Source organism: Podarcis bocagei (assembly GCF_964188305.1).
Source record: "Podarcis bocagei genome assembly, chromosome: 2".
In the NCBI taxonomy this organism is placed as follows: Eukaryota; Metazoa; Chordata; class Lepidosauria; order Squamata; family Lacertidae; genus Podarcis; species Podarcis bocagei.
Window position 1 is genome coordinate 43,116,959 of NC_138126.1, and position 11,991 is coordinate 43,128,949.

The following is an 11,991-nucleotide window of genomic DNA, read 5'->3' on the forward strand; positions in this document are numbered from 1 at the left end:
ACATTTTGGTCTGCCGTCTTGATTCAAAATGGTGCTCAGCACCCAAACATTTACCAAGATCACTGCCCCCACCTCAGGATTCCTCATGGAAAGTTTTGTAATGATATCTTTAAAGGTAGCCAAACCGATGCCCAAAAAATGAGTGAAGTCTTGCCAAAGTGAAGTTTCAGCCTGCCATATTGATTCAAAATGGCACCTGGCACCCAAACATCAGTAAATATTCCCACCCCGAACCCAGGAACTCTGGTGCCGAGTTTGGTGATTATATCTCAATAGGGAGCCAAATCTATAGAAAATGGATAAACGGATGGATGGACAAACAAGTTGTTTTCCAAAATATATAGTAGATGGGTTTTCTGCTCCTACATTATCAACCTGTTGCAGTTTGATGAGCAGCTCTCTTGTGTGCTTCCAGGACAATCTTAAAATTACAGTACAGCCCCAGCTCCCAATTCAGAAGATCAGTTGTCACCTGAATTATTCTGTGTCAACCCCTCTTTTGTCTCAGTGGTGTGTGTCTCTTTCTAATTACTGGCCCACTAGAGTAAACTAAGTTGCAGATGCCCAAATCCAATTTTCTAGCAACGCAGACCCTGAGGATCTCGGGCCCTGATGTCTAATGTCGTAAACAATAGTGACAGAGACTTTGATTAAACTTGACAGGATCCTTATAAAGCCGTGAAGCTGTTGTGCTCCTATTTTCATCACCCTTCAAGTTTCCTTAGTTTAAAAAAAGAAGAGAAGATTTGAATCCCACTCAAAAGACCAAAAACATCTTTTTGTATGACAGCTTTAGAAACAATTTGTCTCTTCAGTGTAAGACTATGTCATGCTTGAAAATACAGCAGTTGCTTTCAGTCACTGGGTATACAATGAAGGCCTTGAAAGTTCACACACGCATGGACATCAATTGATCTCTTCCAGTTCATTTTTCAATTTTGGGGGCCCAATTTGCCCACTCATTGATGCCACAGTCTAGTATGTATAATGGGGCCCTACTAGCACACATACTCCTTCTCCCCAATCTGTATTAATTAGGACTTGCTGATCAGAAGGTCGGTGGTTCGAATCCCCGCAACGGGGTGAGCTCCTGTTGCTCAGTCCCTGCTCCTGCCAACCTAGCAGTTCGGAAGCACGTCAAAGTGCAAGTAGATAAATAGGTACCGCTCTGGCGGGAAGGTAAACGGCGTTTCCGTTCGCTGCTCTGGTTCACCAGAAGCGGCTTAGTCATGCTGGCCACATGACCCGGAAGCTGTACGCCGGCTCCCTCGGCCAATAAAGCAAGATGAGCGCCGCAACCCCAGAGGCGGCCACGACTGGACCTAATGGTCAGGGGTCCCTTTACCTTTTACAGGGCATATGGGCAATCTTGAGGGCCCTTTCATCTAAAAAAAAAAAAGTGAAAAGGACCATGGAACTGGACTTTAATACGAACATATGTAACATCCACACTGGACAATATACCATGTCACCGGTGCTCAACCATGCACTGACATGATCGCTGAATTTGTGAACATATAAACTAGATCATGAAGACTTGATGGTGAATGTGTGGACTGCTTCTTTTATTATTTTGGAAGGTATTGGGTTTTAGGTGATGCAAAACATCTACCTGTGTTTTTTTAGGCAGTGATGGCACATTCACACATGTAGGTCATCACTTAATCTTGCAATTTATAATCAAGTGATATACAAGTATGTATGAAGAGGACGTAACAGGGCACTTCCACTGAATGCGTTCCTTGTAGGACTGACAGATGGAAGGAAAGGTAAGGCTGATAACCAACAAAATAAAATCCAAATTCTGAATCAAGATAGCTCAAATCTCTTCTCAAGATAAATGATTCAGCTAATAATGTGTATGTAATTTTGCAATGTTGAATGATCTGCATCCACAGCATTTGAGTTTGTGTCACTTCTGGGGCAGGGGGCACAGAGTGGATGATAGATAACAAAAGGAGATATTATTGCCTCTGGATTTCTACTGTAGTCTGCAGTGAAACAAAAAATGAAATGGATACACTTGACAACCCACTCTCTATGGTCACAGCTATTTCTTTCTCTTCACACATTGGAACATGAACTGACACTTTTTAATTGTCTCATTGTCAACATATAGTCCAAGAGAATTTAACAAAATGCAGCAAAATTTTCTAATAAAAGCTTTACTGGAGATGCATAGGCCAGATGAAGAAACTGCATGGGTTAAAACAACAGCTAGAAAAGCTGTGATTTTATTCAAGATACTCTGTGGTTTGGGGTGAGGGTGGGGCTTGTTAATATAATCACAGTACTTCAATTCAAAATGTATATTGGATGGCGTTTTCTCAACTCTTGGTACAGAGTGTGCAATGCACATCGATGGACTGCAGGAAATTGCCTCCTTGCGTGTGGATGATTTCACTTTCCACAGGAAGCAGAACTGAAAATCTGCCCATGAGAGGCCCTCACATCAATACATTATCAACCTATAGTTTCTATGCCATTTTTTTTTTACTTTGCTTTTCACTTATTAGAAGAGGCTGCTGGATCAGGCCAGTGGCCCATCTAGTCCTGCGTCCTCACAGTTCTCACAGTGGCTAACCAGATGCCTATGGGAAGCCCACAAGCAGGTTCTACTCTCCCCACCTGTGGTCCCCCAGGAACGGATTCTTGGAAACATTACTGCCTCCAGCTGTGGAGAGAGAGCATAACAGACATCATTGTTAGTGGCCATTGATAGCCTTATTCTCAATGAATTTGTCCAATCCTCTTTTAAAGCCGTCTAAGTTGGTGGCCATCACTGCCTGCTGGCGGTGCAAGTTCCCAAGCTGAACTATGCACTGCATGGAGAAATACTATATCAGTCCCGAATCCACAGCAGTGTCCAAAGAAGGAATGGCCACTGGGAGGAGTGCAGAGAGAGGAACCCTATGGTGCACCTGTAGCAGCAAAACCAGACACCTTCATCTGCCTCAGCTGCAATAAAACATGTTTCTCCTGTATCGGTCTCTACAGCCACAGCAGGCACTGTAAGTTTCCAACCGTTGAACTTTGCTCCGAAGGTGCACTCTTCCATGGTCTCCCAAGACAGATGGATGCCAACAAAGGTCTTTTGCCATGACACGCATCATTTTACACTTGTTTGCATTGTTGAATTGAGCCCTTTAGACGTGACTCATAACCCTTCTCTAACCTGAAGTTCATGAGCCTTTTATATAAGACACAAACTCCCCCCCCATTTAATGCTGTTTTCCAAAACAAAGGAAGAAACAAAAAAAGTAGCATCGTGAGGTCACTTAAAAACTGTAGGAATTTTAATGTGCATTCAAATTTCAGATCACTGACATCAATGAAAGGGGAAGGGTGTATGTGGGGGAGACACACAACGCATCACATACGTTAGTTCCCTCACGGCTATTTGCATAATGTGTCTAGAGACAGCACTGTATAAGAAGGGAAGAGCTCACCCACCAAAGAGAACTCAGGGGCAGTTCTATTGGAGAGCTGATGTGATTCAAAGGAGAAAGGACAGTTTCGAAGCTCAGACGAGTGAATAGCTGCAGAAATACAGTGAGCTCGGACAAAACTCTTTGGTAACCTCAGCAAAGGAATAAAGCACCAGGGCAGAAGGTAATTTCCATTTAGATTTATTTGCTAGGCTGTCTGGCTCAAGTTCTCCCTTCTGATGAAGGCTGAAACTAAACAACACCTCACAAGTCTGTACACTAAGATACAGATTTTCTTCAATTATGATCTTCATTGTTCTATATTTTTTGCTATTTATTTAAGGGAAATGCCTGCTCTGAATTTGAGTTATAGCTTTATAAAACTTTAAAGAAGAATGCATATACTTCATTTACTAGCAAAGCATTCTGGTTTTTTTTAAAGTAACTCTGATTTGATTAAAGTGGGTGCCTTAAAATAATCATTGATAGTTTGCCAGATACCAGATTTAGAAATATAAAACAGTTGGCATTACATTAAAAGCAATCACATTATGTTTTTGTTACATTTTCCAGCATGCTAAAATGCATTTCATTAAGTTATTAGACAAAATATAAAATAACATCAAGGTGTAGTTTTTATTCAAGCTTTTAACATTGCTTCATTAAAAAATGTTTTGAGGGCTGTTAGAAAATAAATGGCAAAAAGCCGAAATAAAAATGGATTTTCATTAAAGCTAGAACAATATACTGGTTTAAAACAGTCCTTTAAGAAAGAAATTTTATGCAAGCTATAATAATTATATGCTGATAATTGTATTATAAACATTTTTGCATTTTTAAAGATATACTACAAAACAAAATCTAATCCAATGTTTGGAAGCAAAGGTTTTATATATAACTTTGGATATGTGTAGGCACTACCTTTTTTCTGGGGGGACGCAGGGTATGCATACCCCTGAATATTTTGTGAATCTTTTTACTTTTGTCCATTTACTGTGTTTATTTTTCCTGATTTGGAGTATAAAATGGTGATTTTCTTGAGTCAAAATGAGAGTGCCCCTAAACATTTTTTTTAGGGGAGGGGAGCACTGAGTGTAGGTTACATCGAGTTAGCTCTTTGGCCACTTAAAAAGCTCATTGCTGGGGGATGAGAGAGAGGTGTGTGTGTGTGTGTGTGTGTGTGTGTGTGTGTGTGTGTGTGTGTGTTTTCCATCATTAAATGAATACAGTGGTACCTTGGGTTACAGAAGCTTCAGGTTACAGACACTTCAGGTTACAGACTCCGCTAACCCAGAAATAGTGCTTCAGTTTAAGAACTTTGCTTCAGGATGAGAACAGAAATCGTGCTCCGGCAGGCAGTGGGAGGCCCCATTAGCTAAAGTGGTGCTTCAGGTTAAGAACAGTTTCAGGTTAAGAACAGACCTCCAGAACGAATTAAGTACTTAACCCGAGGTACCACTGTATGTTAAAATACTGTACCACCAGCATTTGCTCTCATATTGAGTCAGTCCTTGTGTTTGCTCAAAGGCAAACATCCACATTCATTTGAAGATCTTCAACTCAAGTGAGAGTGCATCTAGAATATTTAAAGGGACAAGCACCCATTTCCATGGGCAACTTCAGTAGACCTGGATGATGGCAGGAAAGCTTACATTTAGCTCCCGGACGTTTCATGTTTCTTTGCATTATCAGGAATGCTGAATTTCTTTCCATATTTGCTCCATTCTCTGCCACCCTGTTTTACCTGCAGGACCTTCCGTCCCACGATGACATCGGTCCAGCGGCTCCTGCTGCTGCTCTCCTTGGCTTTTGCCAGCGTCTGTGTCAATGTGGGGCAGCCGTTTCCAGAGGGGGTGGAGAACGAGGGAAAGAGCAATCTGGACGGCATCCTCCAAAGGGCAGAAAACATCATCTTGAAGTCCATCTTGAAGAAGGTGGACGATGACAAAGAAGATCCCAACAAAGGTAAATGGTGTACCTTGGCAGTAGCTGAAGTTCATGGCTGTATTTGTTTATATGCCATTTCCCTGTTCGTAAAGGGCCTCAAAGTGTGTGTGTGTGTGTGTGTGTGTGTGTGTGTGTGTGTGTGTGTGTGTTGAGGTTTAGGGAATTTAATGACATTTGTTAGGAAGAATAGGCACCTTCGTCAGTTGCTGCATGCTGAGATGCGGGCCATTCATTATTAAATCACATTTTTGCTCCCTTATCCACTCAGTTCCATTTCAGACTGGCCTCTCTAGGGAAGAGGCACTATTCCTTTCAGTATGTGCACGCTGGTCTCCGGTTCAATCTATGGCATATCCAGGTATGGCTGACAAAATCCTGGAGAGCCACTGCTAGTCAGTAGAGACCAGGGGTGTGCAGTTAGTAGGTTGGGATCAACTGTCCAGTCAACAATATATATGGTGACACAGGGAGACCTGCAGAAGTTAAGGGCAAACTGAGGGTTAAGAGAGGGCTTTTGGATGCTGCAACTGTATTTAGCTTGTTGTGTTAACGTTGTTGCTCACAGTGTTAGGGTAAACCCCTTGTTCTTTTCAAACAGTCGCCTTCCCGTCTTCCAATGCACTAACTAAATCATATTGCACATTGGATCATCAAGGAGTTCTGACTCCATTTTTTCCCCCAAAATAGCAAGAACAAAAAGCATCCCCTTCTAGCTTAGGCTGTGTTCAGGTGAAAGGAGGTTTTGAGAGTGTGTGGCACCAGAGATGGACTTTTTGGAATTCGCTAGCAGAAGTTTGATACTGAAAACAGATTCCCGTGCTGAGAGGGATGCTTCTTCTTTCATCTGTGTTATCACCCCCCCCCCTCCCCACAACCACTTTCCCTGTTTTGCACCTGGATCTGGTTGGTTCTAGTAAAAAACAAAGTAGATCCTGCCCACCTGAAACTCGCCCACCTCTGGTGTAAATACTACTGAGCTAGATGAACTGATGGTCCGACTCAGTATAATAAAGCTGTATCCTATGTTCCTGGAAGAACATGAGTTAACCTGCCTATGCCTGAGAGACTGGTCTGTACTGGGGCAACATCTGACTGCAACTTTCCAAATATGTTCTCTCAACAATTAACATTGGGCAGGCCCCCATGCTATACTATCTTAAAAAGCCTTCTAAACACTTTGTTATTTCAGCTAGCCTATCCAGACACTAGTATTGTATACTTGCTTTTAGTGTTTGCTGATTGGGGGTGTGTATTATTAATAATAGTTTTATATTGTTCGACGGACACTGCATAGATTTTTTTTTTTGGTCACTTAAGCAAGAACAGTTGGATCCACCTAAGAGAAGGATCTTGACCACGGGGTTAAGACTTCCACTTTAATTCCATTCCCAGATAATTGTAAAAAAGGAATATCTCAGGGAGCTTCCAGATGGGTGTTTATTGTGGAATGAGTGCTCCTTGTGCATGCATGGTTTTTGCAGCATCCGCATGATGTGTCCCCAAGGTGTCATTCACACATACAAGAAGTCACCATGGGTTAGGTCTAAAGAAATGCAGAAGGATTATTCAGACAACACACTGGAACGACAATGGTTCGTGTGGGAGCACTGAGAGAGAAAAGGGACAATTCAGTTCACATTTACAGGCTAACTTAACAACATTTGCAGGTTCTGAAGCAATACAAGAACTGAAAAACAACCATCCTTCAAATTTTCCCATTATAGGATTTTGCAGTGCAGTTCTTCAGCCAAGTAATGTGTACACAAATGCATATACAAGGGGGTAATGCGTGCATTTAAATGCATACATTAGTGAAAACTGCATACAAAATGAAGTACATAAGGGAAAATAACTTGGCAAAAGTGTGCCTATTGTGTAAAGCTGCATATAAAAATATGTATAGTAGGGAAAATATAGTAGACATCCCCAGATGCATATAAATTATATTAGATACATATAAATTAGCATATGCACATTGCAGGCAAATTTGCTGAATTGTTTCAGGATTGTCTGACCCCCAAATATATCCACTTGACAGCTTTTGGTCAAGTCCATCCAGATATGTAGAATGCTAGCATGCATTTTAATTTTCTAAGCATACTGTTGGTTTTAATTACCTTTGGAATATTTCAAATACCTGTTTTTAATTGTATGTTATTGATACAGTTAATTTAATTGGTGTCAAATGAACGGTGTGGGCTTTTTTGAAAACTGTTTAGAGGTTTTATTACATTCAGGCGGCATCTAATAGGTGTTAAATAAACAAATGCTCCCTTTCAATCAAGAACAACGTTATTCTTGGAGTGTTTTAATGCTGTTCATTTCCTTGGGCAGAGCCAGGAGCTTTTCAGCCAGACTGGATCTCGAAAAGGCAGCACCCTGGAAAGAGATCTCTCTACGATCTAGAAAAGAAGCAGCATCCCGGGAAGAGGGAGGGTGTGGATGAGGAATCTTACGGAGAAACTGTGAAGCGTCAGCACCCTGGGAAAAGAGAGGAAGAGGATGAATTTGATCCCTACTCAGAAGTGCAGAAGAGGCAGCACCCAGGCAGGAGGTACCTGCAAGAACAATACCTTGACCTCCCTAGCAGCAGCCAGCTAGCTTATCTGGATGAATTCTCCAAAAGGCAACATCCAGGCAGGAGGTACCTGACTTACAGCAAACGACAGCACCCTGGCAAGAGGAGCTGGGAGGAGGAGATGGATGAGGGCGAGCAGAACTTGGAGAAACGACAGCATCCGGGCAAGAGGTACCTGGTGGATGCAGAGAACCCAGACTACACTACTGTCCCCTGCAAGCCCCAGGATTCCTTTGAATGTAGCAAAGGCAGCTTGCTGCTAGAGTTGCTCGATAACGTAAGCAAGGGCCGTGTCGATGAGAAGCGGCAACATCCCGGAAGAAGGTCTTCATGGGATGGTGCATTGGAGGAAGAGGAATGAGACATGGCCGGGGGGGGGGGTGCTTTCTCATTGTTTTCATTCCTCCGAATGATTTCTCCCAGCCATTCAATGTTCCATCCATAACCCTTTTTCTTCTTCCTTCCTTTCTGCTTGCTGAAACCTACTTCGCAGGTGATTCTGTATAGTGTGCTCCTTCCTGGTGGGCTATGGTCCAGATTTAGCAATGCATGGACATACGGATTTCATTTTAAGCATGGCACTTTGTGCCCCCACCCCTTGAGAGGCACATGGCCAGGTGCACCCCCACATGCTTAAAATGGAACGTGTTAGTAAAGGATGATTCCAATGTTTCATTTCTTGTGTGGGTCATAAGTTAATACAGGACGAAACCCATCCAAACGCAATGGTAGTCAGATGTCAGTCTTCTTGATGCTTGCAACTGGCATTCCAGCTCCAAAAGAGTTTGCAAATAGCACACTTCATACTCATCCCTGAGTATGTTGTTTGCTGTTTTTGTATAGCATTTCCTTCGATGGGGCTTCAGTCAGAGAAACACAGTGCCAGAATCAGCTGCAGGTCCCTTGTAATCCTGAAAATTGGGAAGTGCTTCCATCAAACGTACGCCAGTGGGTGTGCCCATGTGGAAGGAACGAGAAAACCTGTGGATAAAGGAGGGAGGGCTTAGGGCAGGACTCTGGCCTCATGGACAGCTTAGCCTGTGCAAGCCTGCAGTAGACAGAGTGGTTTGCTTTTTCTTTTAAAAGGGAAACCATTTTATGCACTGACGAGATAACTCGTCATGCAGGCAGCAAGGACCACGACGGTCCAAACACTATTGCAATGAAGAAAAAAATCCACAAGGAGCCTGATCCACAAATATAAGTAACACCAGTGTGTGTGTGTAGATTTCTGACTGGGGTCAGTATTCCCCAACCTTTATAAGTGAATTCCATCCATATCCACACAGGTTCCATGAAGCTACTTTTCCTGTTCTGGAACTTTTTATGCAGGGCCTCTAGCTATTCTCCATGTGGTAATGCTGCTTTCAAGTGGTCTTGATGATAGGGGGATTGTGAACAGCCACTGCCTTCTCTATTCTGCCAAAGGTGGATTGGACTGATATCTTGCTAATGAACAGGATTAATGTGCATAGAGAAATGGCATGCCTGTTTAGCAAATCTGACATTTGCTATTATCCTTTGCCCTAAAAGTGACTCATAGTAGTGCACGGTTTTGTTTGGAAAATCCACAGCTGAGAATCCTCACAGGGCCTGGGTTCCAGTATGCCGTCTTTGAATCAATGTCTCACTTTGTTTCCAAATAAGGATTAATTACAATAAATATTTTAAATTGCAGCAAGCAGGCGTCTTTGTCTCATTATGTGGATTTTCATTTGTAAAATATGGAAAAGTTTGCCTGTTGTCCCAAAAAGGAATGTTTTCAATTTCTGTAGACAAATGGTGTTTATTTACCATAAACAAATCAATAAATATCCAAAATTAACAGTGCTCCCTTGTTCAGTTATCCTTTTCGGTCATACGAAAGCAAATAAACAATGTGCCAAATGATCAATGCCCTCCTGAATTTAAAAAAGGAAAAAAATTCAACCCAAACTGTGATGGAGGAAAACAGAATTTTTTAAAGTCAAAACTTGTGTATGGTGATGACGACATGTTTGTATATAGCAGTGGTTTATTACTGGTGTGGAAGGTTGCTTTGTGTAGAAATAGAGTTTTCTGAAACTTTCTGCTTGTGTATGATGAATAAAAAAAATCAGAATGAACATACATAAACTAGCTAGCATCCTCCTTAAAAGAAATAATCAATGTCGGTTTGGGGAGGGGGTCAAAGCTTTTGAGAAGAAGGATGTTTTGGGGGTGGAGCCTTGTTATTACAGAGATACATGGATGTGTCTTTGTGAATATCATCCTTTGATTGACACCTGAGCTGCTGAACAAGGCAGAGGCCAAATGTTTTGCTATAAAGAAGAAGAAAAAAAGAAATTAACGGGTTGTATCCAGTGCTGCATGAGTCGACTTCTGCTTGCTTCCCATTCCTTTCCTCTCCTTGTGAGCCCCCAAATTCTGGTCCAGGATTTTCTGTGTGTGTGTGTGTGTGTGTGTGTGTGTGTGTGAGAGAGAGAGAGAGAGAGAGAGAGAGAGAGAGAGAGAGAGGGACTCCCTCAGTGAAGATGGGAAATCACCTCAGACATGACCAAGTCTGAGGTGATTTCCCCTTGATCACTCCTTTCTAAAGCCGCTGAGAATTCAGGGATTCTCTATATGTGGTAGCATAGAATGTAAACCTGCAGCATGGACTCTTCATATTGGAGGTTCCTGTGACAATTTTTTTAATATATATATATATATATATATATATATATATATATATATATATATATACTTTTCAGAAATTATACAAAAAAGACAAAAGAACAAAAATACAAAAAATAAAATAAAATTAAAAACACATATAATTTCATTCACTTATTTTCTTTTAACTTATTTCTCGGACCTCCTCATACCTCCCCTTTTTGTATTCCAATTCAAATTATTCATTCAGCAAATCCTCACCCTTAATTTTCACTTAATTTTACACCTTTCTTTCTTCACCCCCCCAATTGTCTTAATCATTACAGCTAGTAACCACTTAGATTCAGTCCAACATCAATCTAACATTCAGTAATTTTATAATATTTCCCAAGATAGTCTTTAAATTTCTTCCAATCTTCTTCCGCCGTCTCTCTTCCCTGGTTTCGGATTCTGCCGGTCATTTCTGCCAGTCCCATGTAGTCTATCACCTTCATCTGCCATTCTTCCAAGGTGGGTAGCTCTTGTGTCTTCCAGTACTTTGTGATAAGTATTCTTGCTGCCGTTGTTGCGTACATAAAAAATGTTCTGTCTTTCTTTGGCACCAATTGGCCGACCATGCCCAAGAGAAAGGCCTCTGGTTTCTTCAGAAAGGTATATTTAAATACCTTTTTCAGTTCATTATATATCATTTCCCAGAAAGCCTTAATCTTTGGGAGGTTCCTGTGACAATTTATTCCCTGAACTGGGTATAAATTAAAGCTGAGGCAAAATGGAAATGAAAACTGTTGTTTTTTTAATTAACAAAACCCCAAAGCGGGATGAAGCTTTAGGGCTTCACTATCAAAGGCACAGTACTTTTTGTGTGTGTCAGAGCTGCTGTTTTACGTTTAAACAAGAACTTTACTAATTATCCACAACAAAACGGTCTCTGTTGAAACGATCTCCTCCTAGAATGGCTAACCACTTTTAGCCTTCTTGTTAAAGCACCTCTAGCCCCTTTCTAGGTCCTTTCCCTCCACCTGAGGAAATTAAACAGATTTGTTCTGCCTGACAAACCCTTAAGCACAACTAGCTACTTCTTTAGCCAGCCCTTACCTGCCAGTTAAACTGTCAAAATCTCCATTTACATTCTCAGTCTCTCCTGATTTTCCATTTCTCCTCCCTGCCATGATTGGCTAAGGGTCTCCAGGATGATGACCCAGTGGTCTGTCCATCACAGGGGATGCAGGAGAGAGGAGAGGAAAGTTCTGTTGTGCAAACAGAGATCTACTGTGTGTGTGGAATGACATTGCTGAATACAACCCAGCATCTCTGATTTGTCAGTAATTAATCTGTTCCAAGAGGCAGCCTGATCTGCAGTTGGGTGGTGGTGGTGGTGACTTATGACTGGTTTTTATATTCTCC

At 41.7% G+C, this 11,991-nt stretch overlaps 1 protein-coding gene across 1 annotated transcript; it reads left to right on the plus strand.

Moving 5' to 3' along the window:
* Positions 1-3,439: 3,439 nt before the first annotated feature.
* On the plus strand, positions 3,440-9,630 carry TRH (thyrotropin releasing hormone). Its single transcript, XM_081181058.1, has 3 exons — positions 3,440-3,612; positions 5,179-5,393; positions 7,710-9,630. The coding sequence occupies exons 2-3, from the start codon at positions 5,195-5,197 to the stop codon at positions 8,312-8,314; spliced, it is 804 nt and encodes a 267-aa protein (XP_081037184.1). The 5' UTR covers positions 3,440-3,612; positions 5,179-5,194; the 3' UTR covers positions 8,315-9,630.
* The last annotated feature ends 2,361 nt before the right edge of the window (positions 9,631-11,991 follow it).